Source organism: Lycium barbarum, chromosome 2 (assembly GCF_019175385.1).
Source record: "Lycium barbarum isolate Lr01 chromosome 2, ASM1917538v2, whole genome shotgun sequence".
In the NCBI taxonomy this organism is placed as follows: Eukaryota; Viridiplantae; Streptophyta; class Magnoliopsida; order Solanales; family Solanaceae; genus Lycium; species Lycium barbarum.
In genome coordinates this window covers 8,805,654-8,832,134 of record NC_083338.1, presented here as the reverse complement: position 1 = coordinate 8,832,134, position 26,481 = coordinate 8,805,654, and the positions used below count along the sequence as shown (strand labels likewise).

At 36.0% G+C, this 26,481-nt stretch overlaps 1 protein-coding gene across 2 annotated transcripts; it reads left to right on the top strand.

Annotated features, from left to right (window-relative positions):
- The first annotated feature begins 500 nt into the window (after positions 1-500).
- Positions 501-18,203, top strand: LOC132626071 (phospholipid-transporting ATPase 3-like). 2 transcript variants are annotated; one of them, XM_060340797.1, is made up of 27 exons: positions 501-1,050; positions 2,238-2,303; positions 2,882-2,943; positions 3,235-3,316; positions 3,964-4,074; positions 6,144-6,221; positions 6,373-6,469; positions 8,554-8,660; positions 8,988-9,053; positions 9,389-9,510; positions 9,605-9,689; positions 9,785-9,862; positions 9,963-10,079; positions 10,275-10,421; positions 10,494-10,598; positions 11,563-11,705; positions 12,427-12,528; positions 12,617-12,680; positions 12,758-12,970; positions 13,668-13,833; positions 13,930-14,009; positions 14,091-14,330; positions 15,123-15,344; positions 15,425-15,592; positions 15,713-16,072; positions 16,147-16,253; positions 17,583-18,203. In XM_060340797.1, the coding sequence occupies exons 1-27, from the start codon at positions 871-873 to the stop codon at positions 17,881-17,883; spliced, it is 3,669 nt and encodes a 1,222-aa protein (XP_060196780.1). In that variant the 5' UTR covers positions 501-870; the 3' UTR covers positions 17,884-18,203. The 2 variants fall into 2 exon arrangements, with proteins under 2 accessions (XP_060196780.1, XP_060196781.1); XM_060340798.1 differs by having other exon boundaries at positions 977-1,050; positions 2,887-2,943.
- Positions 18,204-26,481: the final 8,278 nt, after the last annotated feature.

The window sequence follows — 26,481 nt, the reverse complement described above, 5'->3', positions numbered from 1 at the left end:
ATTAATTAACTTTTTCCTCATTTTATTCTCAGTACTCCCTCACGATAAAAAAGAATACACCCCTTAAGAAAATATTAACTTCTAAAAAAATTTAGATAATTTGATTAAACTGTCACTAATTAAATATGTATTGAGATTGACTCACATAGTACTTAATAGGATAAATTTGAAAAAATAAGAATAATTCTTTCTTAATTTAATAAGTAAACACTCACCTCAAAAAGAAAATTAAGTGGACATTTTTTTTATCTAGAAGAAGTAGCATTTTGTCTTTAATGAATATAATAGAGTAAAGATTATAACTTAGACATAAATAAAAATAAAACAGTCAAATATCATTCCTAACTAACTACTCGTAAGGAGGGTAAAACAAAAAAACAATTTGAGAGGGAGGGCACATTACTAAGCGCGTGAACTCACACGCGCGCATCTCCCACGTGCGTATCAGAATTTAATTTTTATAAATTTTTTTTCTCACGCGGATAAAATAGAAAATATCCCGTCGCGCAAGCAAAGGAATTACAAAAAAGACGAACGAAGTTCACAACGAAGTCAAATTCTTCGAAGTTTCTTCTTCACTCAATCAACAAATTTTAAATAGTAATTTCAACAAAATGTATTAACTTTAATTCATTTTATCGCCGTTGAGTATTGGCGAGATCGAGTAGAAGTTTCTGGAAGTACAAAATATATCAAGTATTTATCGCCGGCGAGATCCATCAGAAGTTTCTAGAAGCGCAATATGTCAGTATTTATCGCCGGCGAGATCGATCAGAAGTTTCTAGAAGTTTGTAGAAGTTTCTAGAAGTGCAAAATATATCAGTATTTATCGCCGGCGAGATCCATCAGAAGTTTCTGGAAGATTCTAGAATGTCAGGAGGAGGAGGATGGAGAGGATCTGGATGGGCAGCAAGTAGTAGTAGAGCACCGATGCTTAATCGTATATCATCATCTACAAGTATTCGTCTTGGTAGAGTACAACCTCAAGCTCCAGGTCATCGTACTGTTTATCTTAATGATCGTGATGCTAATTCCCTTGCTAAATTCAAGGTAAATTTCATTCATTTCCAAGCTTTTCTTACTTCTTTTACTGTACTGATGATAAATATGTGTGTGTGTGTGTGTGAGTGAGTGAGAGAGAGAGAGTGTTTGTTTATTATTCACTCCATTTTAATTTATGTGAACCTGTTTGACTGGGCTCGGAGTTTAAGAAAGAAGAGAATTTTTTAAACTTATGGTGTTAAATGATCTAAATATATTTTGTGTGGTTATAAATCATTGCATAAATGTAAATTATTTCTAAATATTGAAAAAGGTCATTTTTTTTGGTATTGACTAATAAGGAAATAGGTTCATATAAATTGAAACGGAAGGAGTATATATATAGTCTTTTATGACTTCAAATGGAGCAAAATAGATAGTGGGGATTCATATATTTGGCTATAGATTTTGAAGTTGAAAGAAAATTTGAGTTTTTGAAGTTTTGATTGTTGGAACTTGAAGCTGTGTTTGTGAAGGAAGTGAAATTTCTCCCAATAACTAACAGTTTTTGGAACTTGAAAATATTTTGAAGATAAATTTTCAAAATCTGATCTAAAATCTATGGCCAAACGCTAGCTTAGTGTGTGTGTGCGCGCGCACACGTATGTAAGAGAGAGAGAGTTTGTATATATATATGTGCGTGTGTATATTGTCTTTTATGACTTCTTGTACTTTGATTGGCATATTATTTTTTTGTACTTACTGTTCAGAAAGTTATACTCCCTCGGTTTCAATTTGTTTGTCTTACTTTCCTTTTTAGTCCGTTTAAAAAAGAATGCCTATTTGTGTTCTTGATTCTCATTTAATTTCCTTAAACCCCTTTCCTCTGGAGCTGATACGACTGATTCTGTGCTTTCCTAGCCTCCAAAAGTTTCTTAAACCTTTGATAATATAAGGTAGTTGTTTGGTCAACTGATTAACGGAGAAGGAAAAACTGAAGAAATAAAATTCAGTTGCTTTTTCTGTCAATCTATTTGGATCGATTAGTAAAGTGTAATAAAAAATAAACATGCCTTGTGCTGGCACAAAATCTACACATAATAAAAATACGCCTCGTGCTGACAAGGTGGAGGTAAATGATTTATTAAGGAAAATGTCAAGTGGTAGTTCCTTCTATATAAATTTTGCTCCTCACCAAGCTTGTCGTACACGTATTTTAGCTTTGATCTTATTAGTTGCAATGCTTTTCTTTTCAGGGAAATTCTGTTTCAACTACAAAATATGATGTCCTGACATTCCTGCCCAAGGGGTTATTTGAACAGGTAAGTTGGCTTTGCTCTTATCCCGTGCCCTTTTAAGCTTTTGCTGAATTAAACTTTATGTATCTATTCCGACTTAAACAGAAATTTTTTATTCTTCTGTTGGAAAGCTACACAATATTGGCATATAAGTAGTAGCTTAGTTTTTGAATAAGAAAAGATGAAAACAGTAGGACGTTGCTCCACTAGCCCTGATGCGGATCTTTTGGAAGGAGAGAAATAGTAGAGTTTTTGAAGGGATAGAACATGAAATTATTTATGTGAGCAATATGTCTTTATCCCTATTTCTTTTTGGTGCCCATGAGGTTCCATTTTGTAAAGATAATAGGGTTTCTCTTGTAGAGAGTCATCTCATTTTGTAGATTTTGTAACTTTGGTATACAACTTGTATATTGGAGATTTTCCATCAATAATTTATTGAAAAACAAAATGAAGTGTAGTCTATTAGTGTGTTAGACTGTTAAAGATTATTATTCAGCAAATCATTTTACATATAGCAAGTGGATTCAGTTTGAATTAGGCTTTAAAAATGAGGCCGCACCCATAACACTCATATTATTTCTGTATCCTTATTCTGACAGTTCAGGCGGGTGGCTAATCTTTACTTCCTTATGATCTCAATTTTGTCATGCACTCCAATCAGGTATATCAATTTCTACAATCGAATGTATCATGCTGCTCCCCCCTCTAAGTATGCACTAGCTGAAAATGAGTGAAGAGTCGTGTAGAGTATTTTATTGTGTTAAGTATCTAGACTAGATTAGAATTCAATGCTGTGTGATGTTATTGGAGGTTATTTGGCCTTTTTCCCTTTTTATTTGGTCCTGGTTTATAAGTTGTCTTGCAAACTATTTCAAAAAGTTTATTATATTTGGATGACATATGCATGTTTTCTCATGATTTGCATCTGAAAAAATGATCTTGTTTGATGCAGTCCTGTAAGTCCAATAACAAATGTGCTTCCTTTGAGCATAGTGCTTCTTGTTTCTCTTATTAAGGAGGCTTGGGAGGACTGGGTGAGTACTATTTCCTTCATTGACTTCTTTCTCTGTTGGTTCTTAAACTGACTGTTATATATAAGGGAAAAGGGTCAAAAATGCCCCTCTACTTTGGGAAAAGGGCTAAAAATATCCTCCAAATTATATTTGGGTCAAAAATACCCCTCCCATCATTAAAGTTTTCAAATATACCCCTGTCTTAATGGAAATCCGCAACATAACCCCATTTCATTTTTAAACCCGCTCCATTTAAAACCGACTCAACTAAATAAAAAACGCATATGGGTTGCCCGCTCCTGTGCCTAGTGGCTCCAGATGTAGGACTCGGAAATAAGTTGGTCGCATATGGGTTTTTTATGTAGTTGGGTCGGTTTTAAATGGAGTAGGTTTAAAAATGAAATCGGGTTATGTTGCGGATTTCCGTTAAGACAGGGGTATATTTGAAAACTTTAATGACGGGAGGGGTATTTGACCCAAAATTAGTTCGGAGGATATTTTTAGCCCTTTTTCCAAAGTAAAGGGGCATTTTTGACCCTTTTCCCTATATATAATGATATTCTTTAAATAGAGTAATATGCGATTGACACCTTTATCCTTTTCCCTCTTGGCTCGTAACTACATGCTCATGCTTTCCTTTCTTGTTGCTTTTTCATTATTTGTAACAGAAGCGTCTTCAGAATGACAAGTCTATTAATAATTCCTCCATAGACATGTTGCAAGACCAGAAATGGGTAGATGTACCTTGGAAGAAGCTGCAGGCTGGAGATATCGTGAGAGTAAGTATAAGTGTGTAATGCGTTCTTTGTACTCTTTTTCATCTTTGCATTGTGTCTTCTAAAGTGGACAATCAGGATATGTTTTACCGTTTCATTTTGTTTGGGTTCTCATTATCAACATCCATTTTTACATGCTTTGTAACTTTCCTGGGATCTTTATTTCTTGTTATGTCAATCGTTATGTTATAATGAGTAATGAGCCAGGGTGTGAGTATAAGATAAATTGTACTACCAGTGTGGACATTATGAATTCCAGAAGGAGTTTTATATATTTTGGGGAATTCATAAGAAGTATGCCGCTGTCCCTCCCCTAAATCCTAATAACACACTGTTCCACTAGGCAGTATTGGTAGCCTAGGTAATTGAACCATAGATTGCATCAGAGCATAAGAACTTTAGCTCATAGTTGAAATTGACTATTATGGATAATTAGCTCATGGTGTTTTAGGAGCTGGATATCTGGTCATGACACCAGTTAGTGTGACTATATAGCTTTTCAAATGTTGATTTTGGGCCAACAGTTGGTATGAGGTAGATGGTCTGTGGTAACTTACCAAAATGTGCAGTAAGTCATTTAACCTTACATTTCCCGCCTTGTTGGAGCTAAAGTGCATTTGCAGAAGACGTGATGCAATTAATATCCATTTTCAACTATGTAAAAGTACTGTTTATTTATTTTTCATATCCCATTACTTGCACATCTCTAGCATTTTCTCTATTGATCAGGTAAACATTATTTTCATTCATAAACATGGCCAAAAAACTGGCCGTATACGAGGGGTCTACCAAAAGGTAAAGAAATCTGCAAAAAGAAATAGTTCTCCACAAACTCCACTCAATCTTCTATACAATTGGGAGCTCTATGGGTTGCATTGCACCAAAAGAAAATAAGGGATCGAAGGCTACTCCTTAATTGAGAAAAGCTCGACTCCACCCCCTCAAAAGCTCCCCTATTTCTCTCTCTCCACACCACCCACATTAAAGCTAGTGGAACCACGTTCCATGCCCTACGTCTTCTCCTCCTCCTCCCGCTCTTCCTAGTGAACATCAACTCGTTGACAGTTCTTGGCATTACCCAAGGCATGTCAAACCACCTAAACATATCCCGCCATAGCCTCATAGTAAGACCACAATGAAGAAGAAGATGATTCACATCCTCGCCCGTCTCCTTGCACATAAAACACCAGCTGACACAGACAACTTTTCGCTTTCTAAGATTTTCTGCCATCGAGATCACCCCTCTAGTAGCTAGCCAAGTGAAAAAACACACCTTCCTCGGAACCTTTGGAACCCAAACTGCGTTACAAGGAAAAACTTCATCTCCCCTAATCAAAAGTTTCTCATAAAATGACTTAACGGAGAACATATCATTCTTCCCCAAAGCCCACCACAACGCATCGGGATCATCAACTGAAGTAACTTGCTTATGGAGTAGAGCCAACAATCTTTGAAACTCTCTAGCATATGACTGCTCGATGCAGTTCTGTGCTGCAGACAAGCTGTCCATTTCATAGAAAAATGCTAAAGCTGTGTCAAATGAATAAAAGAGTACTTGTTCACGAAGTCCATCCCAATTATAGGCTCCTCTTCGTATCAAATTGATAGCAACAGCCAACAACTCAATAAAGCTGTCTTATTACCTTATCAAAAAAAAAAAAAACTGTCTTACTATAACAAGGGATAAGCCTGGGCTGTTTCATTCATTTGTGAACTATGGGTTAAGCTCTACAATTTGAGGAGTGTGGACCTCCAGTTATTTAGAATGTTGCAGCTTTTGAATATGGTTGAATCTGAAGAGTTCTAAGAAAAGTACAGTCTGCTTGTTCAGTTTAGTCATTGTCCTTTCAGTACGGGGATAGACCATCACTGATATGTGGTAGATATTCAGGATGCACACTCATAAATGGAAAACACTTTACACTCTCTCCTCCCTAAATATTTGATTTAGGAAGGAATTTAATTCTGTTCCTCAAATGTAGTGTTAGCACTTCAAACTTTCTTTTTGATGAGGCAATTCTTTTCATTGTTTGAAAAATGTAAGGTTGTACAAGCTGGCCTTTTTCTTGCAGGTTAAGCAGGATGAGTTCTTTCCAGCAGATCTTCTCTTTCTTGCCAGCACAAACCCAGATGGGGTCTGCTACATTGAGGTTATACTTGATCCGCATCTGATTTTGTTTACATTGTGAGAAAAGATAGGCTAGTCTAAATTATTAGGTATTTGGGTAATGTCACTAATAAACGTGTTGGTCTTCATCTTTTCCATCTTGTTCTTTCCCAACTGGTACATGAATTCCTCAGACGGCGAATTTGGATGGTGAAACTAATTTAAAGATCAGAAAAGCACTGGAGAAGACCTGGGATTATGTGTCTCCTGAGAAAGTATCTGCATTCAGAGGTTTGGTTTCTCTGCTGCTTGTTGACCAATCAAATGTTTCTGCATGATAATGCTTGCAACTTCGACATTTGGTTGTGGAAGTGCAATGAAATTACTTCAAGTCCAGTGAAATATCTAGTTGTAGCATATGGCCTTGAAATAGACATCTGAATTCCTTCTTTCCAGATTTTCCAATTCTCCCTGCTTGATATCCTTCGACGTATCAGATTTGTTTTTAGTCCATGAAAAGTTTAAGATTCAAATATGATTAGCGAGATGAATATTATAAATGTGGGACGCCCTTAAACTAAAAAAGGTTGAAAGACCAAAATACCCTTTTAATAGTATAAATCTATATTTAATTAAATATAACAACAACAACAACATACCCAGTGAAATCCCATCTGCAGATTTACCCCTACCTTGAGAGGTAGAGAGGCTGTTTCCGATAGACCCTCGGCTCAGAAAAAAGCAATAATAAAGCAGGTCACATAGGAAAAAGGAGCAGCAGCTACAACAAAACAGTATGCTAAGCGAAGAACAAGAGACACTAAGTAGTAATAGAAATCAAAAGACAAGAAACTATAGGAGAAATACTGCGACTTCTAGTAAGGAAGGATAAGCGAGACAACGCTCTACTACCTACTAACCTTCTACCCTAACCCTCCTATCTAAAGTGATGTCCTTGGCAAGCTGCAACTGCGCCATGTCCTGTCTAATCACCTCTCTCCAATACTTCTTCGGCCTACCTCTACCTCTCCCTCTACCTCTCCTGAAGCCATCCAAAGCCAACCATTCCAAAGCCAACCATTCACATTCTCCGAAGATTAGTTACTACTGAAAGAATAAAATTATTCAGATAAGACCCTGCGCATAGCTGAAGCTTAGTGCACCGGGCTGCCCTTTTTTATTATTATTATTGAATATAAATCAATATTTTTAAAAGCGTATTCTGGTCTTTCAAATTTTTAGTTTAGGGCTTCCCAAATTTATAATAGTGTAGAAGATACAGATTTTTTTATTTAAAGCACTGATTTATGAAGAGATAATTTATTTTTGTCTACCAATTGTATTGAATATTAAAAAAATTAAACATAAAGGGAGAAGAAAATTAAAACGTCTACCTTTTTCATGTCAAATTATATAGAACAAGTGGGTAAAAAGAAATAGAAGAAATAGTTAATAAGCAATATCAAGTCATGTTTCTTTAAATCATCTAGGGGGATCCTTTATCACCATACCTGTTTGTGTTGGTTATGGAAATTTTCAGCAGTATGTTGAAGAAAGCAGAATTAATAGGCTGGATTAAGGTCTGAATATTAGCAGAAGGGGCGGTGTTAGCTATGATATTTCTCACATCCTATATGCAGATGATACCCTGATGATTTGTGAAGCAAAGAAAGAGCAATTTCTTACATAGTATACGTACAACATACACATAAAAACACATCTTAACAGTACAGTTTACAAGTTTACATTTTAACATTCTGATGTCTTTTGGGTCATTGGAAAAATATTTTTGTATACAAGTTTTATAATATGGAAGGGGAGGAACTCTAGATGTTTTGAAGATACAAGTTGCACTTTACAGAAGATTAAATCAGATTGTATTCTTCTTTTTGGTTTTTGGTGTAAGTCTGAATACATAGATAATCATGAGGTAATCTTAGATGTTTTAAGATCCTTGTAAGAAGAACAGGGTTGATGTAACAATTCATTTTGGTTTCTAACACGGTATTTTTTTTCTGATGTCTATATATATAAGCACAAAATATGTTACCTTTTCAAAAAAATAAATAAATAAATTTCATAATACCTAACACGAGATACAATGTGCAAGGAACATTTCAAGAAACTAGTCTATATATGTCAATGAAGGATGCTATTTGAAAACATTTAAGATGTGCTACCATGTGTATCATGATATCTTGCAGATGCTTCCCAGCAGAAATATTATTGCTAATTGTACATCAGAATTATGATGACGAATGTCAATTTTGTCTCTTCTCTAGTGACTGCGTGATCAATCTGTTTCTAACTTTAGGAAGATTTTGCCTGATACGACAACGTGTTTGATGTGTTCTCTTTTATTTTTCTTTTACCAGGTGAAGTACAATGTGAGCAACCTAATAACTCATTGTACACATTCACTGGCAATCTGATAATTCAAAAGCAAACCTTGCCACTTAATCCAAATCAACTTCTTTTACGGGTATGTACTCTTTTTCTTATGTTGTTTCCCCATTTGTTTATTTTATGGTTCTGGCTTTAAGTATTGTATGTTATACACCGATAAGAAAAAAGTATTGCATGTCATATCTTAGTTATAGTTCACAGTAAATGCATCTTTGAGCAGATATCCTAGATGACCGTGATCTCTTCTTGGTCTTTTATTCACCTGCTATTCTTGTCAATTCCCTTTTATGACTTATCTTTGAGTTTCTGTCTGCTAAATTGTGATGTTTCTTCTCTAATTCATAGTACATTTGGTGAATTTTAATTTCATGTTTTCTTCTTGATATCACTGTATTTCTTCCAGGGTTGCAGTCTAAGAAACACTCAGTACATTGTTGGGGCTGTCATTTTCACTGGGCAAGAAACAAAGGTTTTTAAATCTGAATTGAAGTTATAATTTACCTTTTATCTTCTCCTCCCTTCGTCCCGTTGTTATCTTTTTGAGGGTTTAGTATACCTTTGTTTTAGCATTCTTGTCAAGAAGTTTCAAAGAAGTAGGTTTAATGTCATCATCTCCCTAATGATGTTCTCTCGAACTATTTTGCTGCTTTTGTGGTATAAAGTTGCAGTACTCAGTAGCAACCTTGTTTTATATGATATTTTATATTGTGGTTTCTACATCTCTTTGCTTTGTGGCCTTTGCTGCTTGGCTGTTCACTTTGGTTCTTATTCTCAGTTGCTTCTGCTTACCGAGTATAATCACAGGTTATGATGAATTCTATGAAAATTCCTTCCAAGAGAAGCACTTTGGAGAAGAAACTTGACAAACTTATTATCGCTCTTTTCAGCGCTCTCTTGTGCATGTGTCTCTTGGGAGCCATAGGCAGGTTGGATCAATTGCTATACCCGTCCTGCCATGTTAGAACTTCTGTTACATTCTCCTCTATGCTGAAAATTCTGGATTTGCTTGAATTTTTGCAGCGGTATCTTTATAAATAAGAAGTACTATTATTTGCGGTTTGAAAGTGGTTCAGAGCCACAATCCGATCCGGACAATAGATTTGTGGTAATTGTGTAGATCTGACATGTTTATCTTTTCACTTGTCTGTGCAGTACTTCTCCCTATTGCTGTCTCCAATTACTCTTTTGCTGTCTGCTCAGGTTGCAGTTCTGACCATGTTCACCTTAATCACTCTTTATTCACCGATTATTCCAATCTCCCTCTATGTCTCCGTTGAGGTAGATTATTGTCAGTTTCTTTGTTTTTATTTGGTGTTTTGCAGAATTTTGATTAATATTCCGTCCGCTTTGGTTTTCTTTTTCTGTTCTTCACTTTCAGATGATTAAATTTATACAATCCAATAAGTTTATCAATAACGACTTGCGCATGTACCATGCTGAGAGTAATACCCCTGCTCAGGCTAGGACATCCAATTTGAACGAGGAACTTGGGCAGGTAAATGTTTATGCTGTTACGAAGTGGTTGTTGAAACTAATTTGTTAGACAATCTTTATGTGCACTGACATTAACAGCGCTTTTGCACAAGAAGGAAGCAACCATGTTTGTTCAGTTTTTTTCCTCAGCACCAGTGTATGCAGCGCGTTCTCAACAAATGTGTTCTTGAGGCACTGACTATTTCTCTATGGACAGGTGGAATACATATTCTCTGACAAAACTGGAACTCTCACGAGGAACTTGATGGAGTTTTTCAAGTGTTCAATCGGTGGAGAGATATATGGCACAGGTGTTAGTGAAATTGAGATGGGAACTGCTCAGCGAAGTGGGCTGAAAGTTGAGGTAAATATATTCTTGGGCAAGATAAGACAGATTCATGGCTTTGTCTTTTGCTGATCTAGAGAATTGCTACAGGTTAAGAAATCATCAACAGAAGCACGAGAGAAAGGTTTCAATTTTGATGATGCTCGGCTGATGCGAGGTGCCTGGAGGAATGAACCTAATCCTCATTCATGCAGGGTAAATATTTGATTATTTATGTGTGGAATAAAAGGGGAACATGAGTTTCTTTTGTAGTGATAATTGTTACATTCGAACAATCGAATATCATAGATTTTCTTTTGAAAAGAAATAGAAAAGAAAAGAAAAGATAATTGCTGTCTTTAAATTATCTTGTTTTCTTAATTAAGAGTTTCTCCTTCTTACTTTTGAAGTTTGTAGCATCAAATTCACCCAAATCTTTATTCTTTAAACAACACTAGATTAGTAGTGAAAATGTTTTTTTTTTTTTTTAATATCTTGCTTTCTTCTCTGTCGTTCTTCCTTTTGAGGTTAGTAGACTTGAAACGAATAATAAGATAAGGCAGATCACATAATTCAATGTGATAACACAGGTTCTGTCTTGAGTCTTACCACTGTCCATTAACAAAATATTTCCCACATGCTAGGGACAAGAAAAAAGAATTAGGCATCACATGAGGTGGTGTATACAGATCTGAAAGTGTCTCCTTGCTACATTTAGATGAAGTGGTTCCACATTGTAACCTAAATTCCCTTTCTTTCCTAATTCAATTTCCATGTTTAACTTGGTATGGTTATTAAGAGGAGTTGATATATGCGTTGGCTGGTTTTATTTGGGGGAGAATGTGGGCTCATAGTTTGCTTTTTTGATTGTTAGTATCAGAAGAGATGCAATTACATTACGAGAGTTGAAGTGGGTCCAATGTAACTTCTTCTACCATAATATATATCATAGAACTTTCTTTCTTAGGAAGGTGAAATTTATTTTAAGATGCTGGGAAAAGGGAAGGTGAAGATTTTATGTAAGGAATGAAGGAAGTAAACTTGCAGGGTATCTTTTTGTGTCTGAACTTACCTTCATGTTGAGTTGACCTTGTGCAGAAAACTTTCACATGAGTACATTAACTTACTTATCTAGCACTCATACATCACTAGTTTAATGAGGCCCAGGTTGTTTGTTCAGGAATTTTTCAGATGCCTTGCTATATGCCATACTGTGCTGCCTGAAGGTGAAGAGAACCCAGAAAAAATACGATATCAAGCAGCATCCCCTGATGAGTCTGCTTTGGTTGTAGCAGCAAAGAACTTTGGCTTCTTCTTTTACAAGTGCGCATCTCTTTAGAATTTCTGTTACATGTGTGTCTTCCATAAGGCTCTCTTTGTTGAAACTTCGTCTATGAAATAAATGTAGAAGGTTACTAACATAAGCCATTAGGTTGGAAAATTCAGGAATATGGTTATTTACATATCAAAGTAGTGAAAATGGTCATTATTTGATGGGAGAACACTCGACATGTGAAGAGAATAAGTGCCTATATATGAAGAATAGTTGTCATCAGAAAGCTACTGTAGTATTCGGTTCCTTCTGTTATTTACTTATGTTATTCAAGCATGTGAGAAGAGAATAAATCACAAAACATTTTCAGCAGGATGCCGTTCCTGGTGCCAACTCCAGAGGTGAGTTCGGGGGGGAAGGGGCTGACAGAGTTCCAACTGAAGGATAAAATGGATAGTTTTTGTTTTCTCTATGGTGGGCTACTTCTGAGTCACATGTTTTATTTTTCTCAGCTGCTGTTGAACTTAGATAGTTTTTTTCAGTGAGTAATTGATCTACTTAAAACAGCAAAGAAAAATTGGCTGTGCAATGATTAGCAAGAAGGCATTTTCTACCAAAAGGGGGACATTATGTTAGGACTAGATTTCTTGCACTAAACATCTTCAAGGTATCAGATTCTAGGAAGAGTTAGTCATACTGCTTTGTGGCGCTGTTACTGCTTTTCTATTTTTAGCTGTGTCACTTTTAACCACGAATATAAATTTTCTGCAGACGCACACCAACTATGATTTATGTGCGAGAGTCTCATGTTGAGAAGATGGGGAAGATTCAAGATGTTCCTTATGAGATTCTAAATGTTCTTGAATTCAACAGGTGTCAGCACATCCTAACTTGTATATGAATTTTGATTACCTGCATGATGGTAACGAGGTTGACCATTATTCTTTTGTTCTATTTTCAGTACGAGAAAGCGCCAGTCTGTTGTATGTCGCTATCCTGAAGGAAGATTGGTTCTCTACTGTAAGGTAGGGACTTTATGTGGAAAGATGCATTTGAGGAGATTCCTTTAGCAAGAAAATATCATATAACCTATTTATCTCAGGGTGCAGATAATGTAATTTATGAGAGGTTGCTTGACGGAGACAATGATTTGAAGAAAAGAAGTAGGGAACAGTTGGAGGAATTTGGGGCTGCTGGACTTCGGACACTTTGCTTGGCTTATAGAGATTTAACCCCTGATATGTACGAAAAATGGAATGAGAAATTCATTCAAGCAAAATCTTCTCTCCGAGACCGTGAAAAGAAATTGGATGAGGTGACCATAGTGTGAACTATTGCTCTTTAAGTTTATATCTTCTTTGATTTGCACCTTTTTGACTGTTCTGATTTTTCTCCGGGATTGACTTTTGTCATGACTGTTTATTGTCCGTTTTGTTGTGATGACATTTTAGTTTGAGTGGCAACGTGCAACTATGTCTTTATGCATTTAAGTTCTAATTTCCATTGGATTTGCTTGTTTTAGCCGTATTATGCTCATCATTTAACAATTTTTTATTGAAGTGGTGGTTTTCTTTTCTCAGTTTGTAATGCCAAACACTCTGCTCCTGTCTTGCACTGTGTAGTCCTGATTATCAGAAGCTTCTTGTTATCCTTTTTCTGATTTGAATAACACATCTGGGAAGTTTTTTGCCAACTCTTTATCCACCCACCTTGAGAAAAAGTGATCATTCTAGAGATTGGATGATGTAGCTATCACCTGCATAAAACCTGACTGCTAAATGGTTTATTTAAAATTTTAAGCATCTTTGCATATCGGTGTCTTGTGTTATTGTATTCTTGGATACACATATATATGGATGGAAGTAATATATTGGGTGACAATTATTGTTGATATAAGCATAATTGTGGTTACTCTTACAATATGTGCTTTAACTTGGAATTCTTCTCCTGTTATTGTTGATGTCGAGGTTTTGTTGGTGGTGAAAAGAGTCTTAGCATATAGCATTTTACAGGTGGCAGAACTTATAGAAAAGGATCTTCTCTTGATTGGATGCACTGCTATAGAAGATAAGCTTCAAGAAGGTGTACCTGAGTGCATAGACACTCTTTCAAGGGCTGGAATTAAGATTTGGGTGCTTACTGGTGACAAATTGGAAACAGCAATAAATATAGCTTATGGTTGGCAACTTGGCATTGATGATAGGCAGTTTATCATTTTTTGATCTCGATTCTACTTGCACCATCTTATCCTAGTCTCATTTGCATCTATTGCAGCGTGCAAGTTGATCAATAACAACATGAAACAATTTATCATTAGTTCCGAAACTGATGCAATCAGAGAAGTGGAAGATAGAGTGAGCGTACTTCTCAATGGTCATGCTTGTCAGTTACAAAATACACACTGTTTAACGATTCGTTTTTGTGTTCATCCGCAGGGTGATCTAGTGGAGCTTGCTAGTTTTATGAAAGAAACAGTGCAGACCAAGCTTAAAAGATGTTATGAGGAAGCGCAAGAGCATCTTCGTTCTGCTTCTGGACCAAAATTAGCACTAATAATTGATGGGAAGTGTTTGATGTATGCATTAGACCCGAGTCTTCGTGTAATGCTGTTGAATTTAAGCTTGAATTGCAGTGCAGTGGTTTGCTGCCGTGTTTCTCCTTTGCAGAAAGCACAGGTGAGGTCATGCAGGTGGTCTTTCTTTGAATGGTTACAACAGTAGTAACTTTGAATTTGCCTTTTTTTGTCATCTTTAACTGAACCTTAGTGTCTGTTAAATTTTGTTTAGTTGAATTATTAATAAAATAGCCACTAGGGGGTGAAAAGCCTAGTGGTCTTAATTTTTTTTTTTTTTTAAAAAGTGTCTGTTAAATATGCAACAACTCTGCCTCAGTCCCAAGCAAGTTGGGGTCTGTTGAATATGGGTGACACTTCATTTAATTCCTGTTGCAGCATCATCAGTCTTGTAATTGTCAAGCTGACTTGTAGTTTCTTCAAATTGAGCTGTTCATGCTGGGTTAATGAACATATTGGGTAGAGTCATCTATCTTTATGTCTGTTATCCCGTCATGCAACTTGACAGAGAACAAATGTCTTTTTTGAGTCAATAAAAGACATATCTCATTGTTGCTATTTCACTTCATAGTAAAAGATCATTATTCTCGGAACATATTCAAAAAGAAAGAAGAGAGATGTTGTTAGTCTTAGATATCTTATGTTCTGGAAAAAACATACCAAACCTCATTATTCTCAGATATATAGTGTTCTGAAATTTCTCTTTTGGGGTTCCCATCTCTTAAGGAAAGTTTAGGTTGCTTCAGGTATCACTTTGTTTTTTTCTAGTTTCAACAGTGTAATTCTCCAAGTTACTGACAAAAACATTGTAATTTCTTTTTAAGTTAGGATGAGCTTTTTGATTATAAATCCTTTTGGTGATCAGGCTTTCGCGACTTCTTCCATTTCTTTTCAGGTGACAAGCTTGGTTAAGAAGGGGGCAAATAGAATAACTCTCAGCATTGGTGATGGAGCTAATGATGTAAGTATGATTCAAGCTGCTCATGTTGGTGTTGGAATAAGTGGACAGGAGGGAATGCAAGCAGTTATGGCTAGTGATTTCGCAATAGCTCAGTTCCGTTTTCTCGCTGATTTACTGCTTGTCCATGGACGCTGGTCATATCTGAGAATATGCAAGGTTTACCTTTACTCTTTGTGCACAAAAAAATGTATGATGTCTTTTGGGGTAACTATGTGATCTAGAAGTTTTACATGCAGGTCGTCACATATTTCTATTACAAGAATCTGACATTTACCCTGACTCAATTTTGGTTTACCTTCCGGACGGGATTCTCCGGTCAGAGGTTCTATGATGATTGGTTCCAGTCTCTCTATAATGTGATGTTCACAGCTCTTCCCGTTATTGTTCTTGGGCTTTTTGAAAAGGTATGTAAATGTTATAGTTTGTTACTGCAAAACAGCGTATGATGGCAATTAAGTCAGCTTATTCTCCGATTGTTACGTTATTCTTTTTTTGGCATTGCTACATCTCTATTGTGTATTTAGGATGTCAGTGCTTCCCTCTCCAAGAAATATCCTGAGCTATACAAGGAAGGAATAAGGAATACTTTCTTCAGATGGAGAGTTGTGGTCATCTGGGCCTTCTTTGCAATATATCAATCATTGGTCTTGTATTATTTTGTAATTGCTTCGAGTACAAAGGGCATGAATTCAGCTGGCAAGATTTTTGGCCTGTGGGATGTCAGTACAATGGCTTTCTCTTGTGTTGTTGTAACTGTCAATTTGCGTCTACTTATGATGTGCAACACAATTACAAGATGGCATCACATCACTGTTGGAGGGAGCATATTATTGTGGTTCATATTTTTCTTTATCTATTCAAGTATTTCCTTGCCAAAAGAACAGGTGAGTTTAGTCACTTATTTACTGTATTCTTGTGAGTGTTCATATGTTAATATGTCTGATATTCCTCACTGCAGAAGAATATCTATTTGGTCATCTATTCCTTGATGAGCACATTTTATTTCTACCTTGCTTTGCTCCTTGTACCTGTTGCTGCTCTTTTTGGCGACTTCATTTATCAGGGGTAAGTTCTTCTAGTTAATTTTCAAGTCCTCGTAACTAATATTATGATAGGTATTTTATTTGTTAAAAGAAAAATATTGTAGGTATTTCAGTATTGTGGATTTGGCTGGACACTGTTTCTAAATTTTTCAAGTCAATCTAAATTTCCTTTGAAGAAAATATTATTCTAGTGGTAATAAATCTGTTTGTGTATGAGAACAACCAATCCCATTTGTGGATCCGACCTGCTAATTTGATTAAGCATGAACCTTCATGCAGTTGAACCATTTGCAACTGGCTCGGGCCATGCTCTGCTTTTCATTGATTACCACAACTTTCGTTTTCTGGTTGGATATATGCTGCTGGATAAACTTTTTATTGCTAGTTCCTTGGATCTAGTGTTATCAAAAGTGAAAAGTTAAAAACAAAGGCGTTGAGGTCTGTTGGGGTTTTGAGCACTAACCACAAATAAAGCACGGGCTTAATGAGAAAAAGGCACGAACAAAAGAGAAGATATGATACTATTAATACTAGCAAATGTATGAAAAAATGAATTAAAACAATTATAGTTAAGTGAAACAATTATTATTTCATTATCAAAAAAGAAACAATTATTATCTTGTGCGGCCCTCTTCAAAACAAAGCTCATGGCTGATGAGATCCACACCCTAGCATCTTAGTGCTTGACTGAAGCACTCCTTAAGCGAGAACCACTGCAGATGCTAGGTACCTTAAGCGGTTGCTTAAGTAATATAATGTGAATAAGATATCATTCCCTCAAAGACTTATAAATTAACTACTAGAGTAATGATTTTTTCTTTTGAGAAAGGTAACAATCTTATAAATTTAGAGCACAAAGGCCGTTCTACTAGCCATATTTATATTTCAAAAAGCAAATGTCCTTGTTCCTTGGTTGTGTCTCTGGCATATCAATCTATCATCTGACATGGTTGGTTCATGAAACTGCCCCAGAACTTTGGAAAACTAAACAACTCTACTGATCGCCCAATTCTAAAATTTGAGTGACATCCTTGTTGACTCTATGGATCCCCTACTTTGGCTTCAGGTTGCAAAAATGAGACTGGATGTTGGGGAACACATTCTAAAGTGGTTCATTTCCAATCCAGCTGTCATTCAAAAAAGGATGTTTTCCTTCCATTTCCAACTTTAATTGACACATTATTAACAAAAGAAGACACATGCTTCTAATAGATTTCCAAACACTAATTCCATAAAAGTGTAGATACCAGTCACCACTTTTGAGCTCCAAATCTCTTATGCTCTTGCTTTAAATATGTATATATTTGGATGATTTGTTGTCTTGTTTAACATTACTAGGTGCTTTTTCCAGGGTTCAAAGATGGTTTTTCCCCTATGATTATCAGATCGTTCAGGAAATTCACAGGCATGAGATTGACAGTAGGATGAGTTTACTGGAGATTGAAAATGAGCTTACACCCGAAGAAGCAAGGAGTTATGCGATTAGGCAACTTCCCGGACAGAAATCAAAACACACTGGTTTTGCCTTTGATTCACCTGGTTACGAGTCATTTTTTGCATCTCAGGCTGGTGTCTCAATCCCCCAAAAGGCATGGGATGTAGCAAAGAGAGCAAGTATGAGACCACGGTCAAAGATGCCTCGAGAAAACTGACTTCAAGATCGTACAAATCCCCCCCCCCCCCCCCCCCCCCAACAAACAGTAATGTACTTCTCTTTTGACCTAGACAATTTAGCTAATAGGTAGAATTAGTTGTGTAATATCTTATCATCTAGTCTTATTCTTTCACACTTTCCTCACCCTTGTGACTTTTTGGAATATAGTCACAATTAGGTTTAGTGAGCTTGTAGTAAAATTAGTTTAGAAGAAAATATGTACACTATTTGGAAGTGGGAGTAACGGAAATCTATTTATTGATAGATTGTGTATTCCCAAGGAACATGATTAATATATTAGTCTTGTTGCAGTAGTAATACTATGGTTGTGTTTGGTTATCTTGCCCCGTCCCCGGCACTGGCCAGAGGCAGATCGAGGATCTGAACTTTATGGATTCGGACTCGAAATTTTACCACATCCCATCTAACTCAGCCTACTAAATCTCCCTCTTTTGTACCTTTTCTTATTTTCTTTTACTATACTAATCTCAAACATGGTGATTTGTTGTATAATGATAATCACTTTATTGACATCTTCAACCCTTGAAGATTCATCAACTAGAAGTGTTTTAATTTCAGGTCTTTGCTCGAACTGTTAGGTAAGAACATGAGTATGGAATTTATAGAACGGCCAAAACGAACTCCCTTGCATATGAAATTTTCTAGATAGCTTCTTCACAGTCCCTCTCTTGATATTTTCCTTCAATTTTCTAGATAAAATGTCTTCACAGTTCTACTTATTCATTGCGCAATTCTTGCAACTATTAGGCAGCAATAGGATTTGATTTTGGCTAAGTTTTTGGAAGTATTAGTTCTGAGATGTTTTTAGAAAGTGTTGCATCCAATGATCCAAACATTGTTTATATGATTTGGTTTATGTTTGGTAGTATTGTTTGGATTTTGGTTGGGAAATAGGGTATGCGTTTGGTACTTGTTTTGTGTTTTTGCTTTTGAAAATGGCTTCTAAACGCACTTTAAGACGACTAATGACCTTTTTTACCAGTCATTTATCACTGTTTATTACGAGTACTTATTGTTGCCAATATACATGCAAACATCTTGAGAACAAATAACGTTTGACCTAGGGTAGGCAAGTAGTACTCTCGTCATTTCAATTTGTGTAACATCGTTTCATGACTTGACACGAAATTTAAGTGACAAAAAAAAAAAAAAAAAAAAAACTTGTGAAATTCATAGTTAGATGTTTTCAAATGCGTCCTTCCTTTTTAAATGTTTTAACAAAAGGATATTGTCACATAAATTGGATTGAAGGAGGTATATCATTTGATGAATATAACAATCAGTCTATTGTTTAATGTTATTCCTTATGGGTTCGGAAGTACTTCATATATCAACAGTAGTGGAACGGTTGAAACCTTAAAAAACACTTGTAACCAAAACAGAAATCCCATTAACCAACAAAGGCTAGTTCTTAACTATATCGTTAGATTGAGACTGTCACCTTCCTATTAATTTGAGTAAAAAATGAATGTCGGGCCTTATTGACATTCAACCTATGATTGAGCTTAGTGGTGTTTGTGGCTTCTTTTTTTTCTTTTTCCTATTTTGTTTTAAATAAGTTAACTCCTCTCCGCCCATGGCACTTTATATGTCAATCTATGAATTTCCAAAGAATATCACAGAGGCATAGTTATACTCAAGAAGTACAAGATACTAAAACTAAACTAGTAGTATTTCTACTATATAAGTCAATAAATAGCTCATTCCTGCTTCTACTTTATCCTCCTCTTCTTTTTATTTCCTTCTTTTCTTGTTTGATTTTGATTTTTCAAGATGAGTTAAAATCAAAATTTAAGACATTAAGAAGCTTGTACAAGCAAAAGAAAATAGGAAAGTGCGCATCCATTGTGATGCTTTCTTTAGTAAAAGTTGGAGAATAGAGGTGGATCCAAGATTTTTGAATTTTACGAGTTCGAGTTTGGGATTCTACGTACCACATCTCATTTAATTCGTTAGGTTCGTTGTTAGTGTACTTATTTAATTAATTTTTTAATACATATATATAAAGATTGAGTCAAAATTATTGAGTTCGGATTAACAAGGAGAAACCCTCTGTAGCCATCATAGCTGGAGAGAGTGATTAGACATAAAAATTCCTACTATTATTCTCCACTAGTGGAATAAATATAATTTGGTTCAAAAGGCATAAAATCGTGCTTTTAAGACCACCTTTTTATCACATGTTCATTTATTCTTCCCTTTTAAGCACTCAAATTTTATTTAGTTGGGTGCAGTCCTAAAGGTTGTCATGTACGAATCACCAAAAGAGGATAAGATATCTTAGTATATGATGATTTGCTGGCATATAGTGGACCCTCCGACATTTGATTTTGTAGTTTATTACAAATATTATTTTAATTATTTAATATTTTTCATAGGAAATTAGTACAAAAATAACATATATATGAGATTTTTGTAGTGTGCGATATATGTAAAGCAAATAAAACTTAAGTTAATTATTTTTTGTGTAACATATTTCACGCGAGCTTTTGATCACTGAGTCGACGAGGGAGAGAATGGAATACTAGGGGAGAATCCTAGGACTTACCCCAGATTTTTCTGTCAATTTGGAATAGACTCATCTCTAGGCTTCGCATCTTCGTGAGAAAGACCCATGCCTCCGCTTATGGCTTTCATACCACCCATACGTGCTATTGGCATAACAACCGGTACACCATAGGTTAGCCCAACCCAGTACGAGAGCGTATCGCTATTTTGAAATCAAAAAAGTTCTTCGTTCAAAAAGAGTATAATCTCAGTAAATTTGGGAGCTCTTTCTTATTGCTATAGATGTGATCATAGCTCATATACCGTCAGAAAGTAGTTATACTCTTTAATTAAACAATTTAGAGTACGGAAAAAAAATAATTTGGAGTAAAATCTAATGTAAAAATGAGGGGAAATAATGCGTAAAAGCTAGAGGTTTATTAACTCAACTTGCCAACTTGGTACTTGTAAGCTGCATGAGACTATTGACAACCATGGATTCACAGTCCCCATTAACATCGAGTTGAAGAAAAAAAGGAAAGAAATGAAAGAGCTTTCGAGGTACAATAGACTTCACCTAGGTAAGTCTCTTGTTTATTTCAACAGACATGGGTGGGCTTAAGTTTTGGGCTTGTCTATCTTAGGGGCTCACAGAAATAAAGCCAACGCTCCTAATTGATTTGGGCCTGTTTTTACTGAAGCCCAAGCTCGTCTCCTCATCACAACAACAGTGTAGAGCATCTCACACTAAAAATGACACTTTGTATATAGAATTTTTTTTTACAGTATTCTAGATTTATGATGAGCTGTAAAAAATAAGATAGTTAGAGTTTGTTATAGATTTTTATAATTAACATTTTAATCCTTAGGACCTTGTGTAAAAGGAACAACAGAATGTACAGTTTTCATCAGTGAGGAAATACAGAAAATTTCCCAAACTCATTTTTTCCCCTAGATTTCTGTATGAAATCTAATATGGTATCAGAGCAATCTTGAGGGAAATTTCTTGTTCTTCTCTCGATCTCCTTTCTTCTTTCCAAACGCTATTTTTTCTCATCTCTCACAGTAGCAGAAAATGTCTACTGATCTTAACACCTCTATTGAGAAATCAACTTCGTGCAGTGAGAGGACTCATGATACAGTCCTTTCCTCTCATGCTTACTTCTTGACCCTTCAGATTCACCTGGAAACAATCTCATCAATGTCACTTTTGATGGATCCAGCTATGGAAACTGAAAAAGGGGAGTTTTGATCTCTTTATCAGCTAAAAACAAGTTGTGTTTTATCAATGACGAAGAAGAAATACCAGAGGAGAACTCACATCTTTTTGAATGGTGGAGTAGATGCAATGACATGGTCCTTGCTTGGCTGTTGAATTCCTTAACTAAGAAAATTTCAAAAAGTGTAATCTATTGTCTAACTGCTTCAGAACTTTGGAATGAACTCCAGGAAAGATATGGGCAACCTGATGAAGCAAAGTTATCTCAGTTACAAAAGGATTTGAACAATATTACTCAAGGTACTAATGATGTAGCTAGTTACTTTAATAAACTGAAGAAACTATGGGATCAGATGAAGGTGCTGAATACCTTCATCACTTGTGGTTTTGAATGTAAGTATGGAGCTAAAACACACAACCATAAGATGAATGAAGATATGAAGCTAATGCAATTCCTCATGGGACTTAATGAAATGTACTCAGGATGTAGGGGGAACATTTTAATGATGAAACCTCTTCCATTTATGAGTCAAGCATACTCTCTAATTTTGCATGAAGAGTCACAGAGAGAGGTGAAATCTGGAAACATAGTATTCCCAGATTCAATAGCTTTTAATGCAGGAAAGTGGAAAGAACAAAGGGGAAGCAACCAGTCTAAAGGAGTTATACAGAATGCAGGGGGAATTTCCAAAATGCAGCACAAAGGAACAATTTGTACTGCACATATTACAAGAAAACTAACCATGTTAGAGCAAAATATTACAGATTAATGGGATACCCTGCTAATTACAACTTTACAAACAAGCCAAAGAAACCTTATACCACTGCAAAGGCAAATGTTGTTGGAACAATGGACAACTCTTTGAATATAGGAACTGAAGAAGCAAACAGGGGATTGGAAAAACCAACACAGCATGCTATGAGAGGAGGAAACATGTCTAACATTATAAATTCACAAGTTTTTTCAAAGAGTTAATGTGAAGAAATTATCCATATATTTCAGTCTATCCATAATGGGAAATCACAAGCATCAGGTTCTGAGATTCATTCTGCTAATATGGCTAGTATTGCATCTGTTTTCCATGTCTACTCTTCTTGGTTTTTCTACTCTAACCTCTAACCCCTGGATCATAGACTTAGGGGCCTCACAACACATGACTTATGATAAGTCCATCCTGAAAGATATCAAATTGCTCCCTAATCCTATTTCTGTTACACTACCTAATTCTTATAAAGTATCTGTTTATTATGTAGGAACAGTTCACATTACCAACACTCTTACACTTCACAATGTGTTTTTTATTCCTTCATTTAAGAAAAATTTATTTTCAGTTAGCCAATTTTGTATCCAAAGTGGACTTAGTGTACTTTTTACTGAACATGATTGTTTTCTTCAAGACCTTTCATCCAACCAGAGACAAATTTTTGGTGAAACTGCTGCAGGTTGCGGAAGGATAAAACAACAAATCACTGTTTCAATCCTGTCAAGCCTATTGAGTCTACTAGCTTACAATCTTCTTTATCTTTTCCTAAAAGTCATGTTTAGTTCAAACATGCAGAGTCTAAAGTTAAGTCCTTATGTTCAGAGTCAGTTCAGAATCTTGAAAATTGTACTAATCCTTTTATGAACGAAATAAATGTTTCTTTTGAGAATTTTACTTCATAAAAACTCTGGCATTACAGATTTAGACAGTTACCTTATAGTTCAATGAAATAAAGCTATTCCTTATTCTACCACACAGAAATGTGAATTTCCTTGTGACATTTGCCCAATGGCCAGACAAAATAAATTGACTTTTCCACATAGCCAAACTTTTTCCACACACTGTTTTGACCTTATACATATAGACACTTGGGGGCCCTACAAAACTCAAACTTACAAAGGAGAGAAATATTTCTTAACTATTGTTGATGATTAATCAAGGACTACATGGACCTTTTTACTTTCTACCAAGTCTAATGCATTTCCAGTTTTACAATCTTTTCTAGCATATGTTGAAAGACAATTTGACAAAAAAATGAAAGTCATTAGGTCAGCTAATGCTTATGAATTGGGTATAGCTGTATTACCCTTAGAATTTTTTGCCTCACAAGGTATTGTACACCAAACCACATGTGTAGTTACCCCATAACAAAATGGGGTAGTAGAGAGAAAGAACAAGCACCTTCTCGAGGTTTGTAGAGCACTTTTCTATCAATCTCATTTACCTTCTAAATACCGGGGAGAGCCTTTCTCATTGCCACTTACCTAATAAAACTTTTCCTTTCCAAAGTTTTAGGGAACATCAGTCCTCATGAAAAATTATTTCACAAAAATCCTTCCTACACACATCTCAAGCCATTTGATTGTTTATGCTTTGTGTCTAGCCTTTCAGTTAATAAAGACAAGCTTTACCTAGTATTCTCTTAGGTTATCCATTTGGAAAAAAAGGGATATAAGTTTTTAAGCCTTCAAACTAGACAGGTTATAGTGATTAGAAATGTTAAGTTTTTTGAGTCCATCTTTCCTTTTACTAAATCAGAACCTCTCTCCAATTATTCCCAAGATCTTTTCAATCGAATGAATCTCTAAACACTGAATCTAATGATCCTACTCCTTTTACACCTCTACCAGATGATCCTACTAACTCCCAACCTCAGTCAGATTTGGATTCTGCTCCATCCTCTTCTCCTACCCTCTCTTCTCCCTTCATTTCTACACCACCCCACTCACAAATCCACTCTCATATTCCTGTGTTATCCCAGCCTGAAGGACTGCGCAGATCAACTAGAGGTACTGTTTTTCCTAAACATTTACATGATTTTATTTGTGATACTGGTTTCAATGTTATGTCCCTTAATCTTTCTTACTTTCCCCTTACTTCTTTTTCATATTCTCTTTTGAGCTCACACAATCGAGTTTGACTGATTCTATTACTGCAATCAAAGAACCAAAATCTTACCTTCACGCAGTTGAACACTCTGGCTGGAAACATGCAATGGATTAGGAAATCCAAGCCTTGGAATCAAATTCCACTTGGGAATTGGTACCTTTGCCACCAGGGAAAAAACCCCTACCCTGCAAGTGGATTTACAAAATCAAACCTGCAAGTGGGTTTACAAAATCAAACTCAAGTCAGATGGAAGTTTAGAGAGATTAAAAGCACGCCTTGTAGTAAGGGGGGATATACAAAAGGAGGGGATCAATTACAACGATACTTACTCTCCCGTGGTGAAAATGACAACCATTCGTTGCACTATTCAGTTGCTGTCAAACGAAATTAGCCTATTTTCCAGCTTGACATGAACAACACCTTTATTCATGGCGACTTGGATTAGGAAGTATATATGTGTTTTTCTCCTGGCATGAACTCCACTTCTCCTACTCATGTTTGCCGACTGTGTAAGTCGCTTTATGGACTTAAGCAGGTATCGAGGCAATGGTATGCCCGTCTATCACCAGCTCTGGGTACTCGAGTCTATCCGTCTTCATTGAATGATTATTCACTTTTCTTCAAGTCTTCAGGCACTCTTATCATCCTACTAGCAGTATATCTCGACGAAAACCACTTGACTGGTAACAATAAAAAAGAAATTGATGAGTTAAAGAATTTCTTGAATATCGAATTTTGTATTTCGTATCAAAGATTTGGGTACTGCTAATTATTTTTTGGGTATGGAGATTCTTCATTTACCTGATGGTATTCTTGTTACTCAACGAAAATTTGCTTTGGATCTCATCTCTGAGTATCCAGAAATTGGGCCAAGATCTGCTTCAACTCCTATGGATCCCACGATTAAAATCACTGCAGAATCTGGTTCACTTCTTCCCAATCCCACTGTGTATCGTCGTATTCTGGGTCAATTGAACTACTTAACCCACACTCGCCTTGATCTCTCCTACACTGTACAAACCTTGAGTCATTTTATGCAAAACCCAAGATCTGCAGATCTTCAAGCAGTCTATCATACTCTTCATTATCTAACGAAAGATCTCAGACTTGGATTGTTTATGAACTCTTCTCCTTCTTTACAAGTCTTAGGATTTGTGACGCCGATTGGGCTACTTGTTCAGATTCTCGTCGCTCTGTGAGTGGTTTTTGTGTCAGTCTGGGAGGATGTTCTATTTCCAGGAAGTCCAAAAAACAAACAATGGTAGCATTATCTTCAGTGGAGGTAGAGTATTGTTCCATGCGTCGTCTTATCGCAGAAATTGCTTGGATTGTACGACTATATTCAGATCTCTCCGTATCTCCCTCTCTTCCGATATCTATACAGTGTGACAACCAAGCAGCGATACATATCGCCAAAAACCCTGTCCTTCACGAATGAACAAGCGTATCAAACTTGATTACCATTTTGTTCATGAAAAACTAGCTGATGGGCTCATCTCGTTGAACTTTACCCCTTCATCTTCTCAAATTGCCGATCTTTTCACTAAAGCCTTAGCCAGACCCTTACACCTTCACTTTATGGGCAAGGTAGGAGTCTGATCTCCAGACTCCCACTTGAGGGGGGATATTGACAACCATGGATTCGCAGTCCCCATTAACAACGAGTTGAAGAAGAAAAGAAAAGAAATGAAAGAGCTTTCGGAATAAACGAGGTACAAGAGACTTCACCTAGGTAAGTCTTTTGTTTATTTCAACAGACACGGATGGGCTTAAGTCTTGGGCTTGTCTATCTTTTAGGCTCACAGAAATAAAGCCAACGCTCCATTTGGGCCTGTTTTTACTGAAGCCCAAGCTCGTCTCCTCACCACAACAACAGTGTACAACATCTCACACTAAAAATGACACTTTATACATAAGATTCTTTTTTAGAGTATTATAGATTTATGATGAGATCTTAAAAATAGGATAGTTAGAGTTTGTTACAGATTTTTATAAT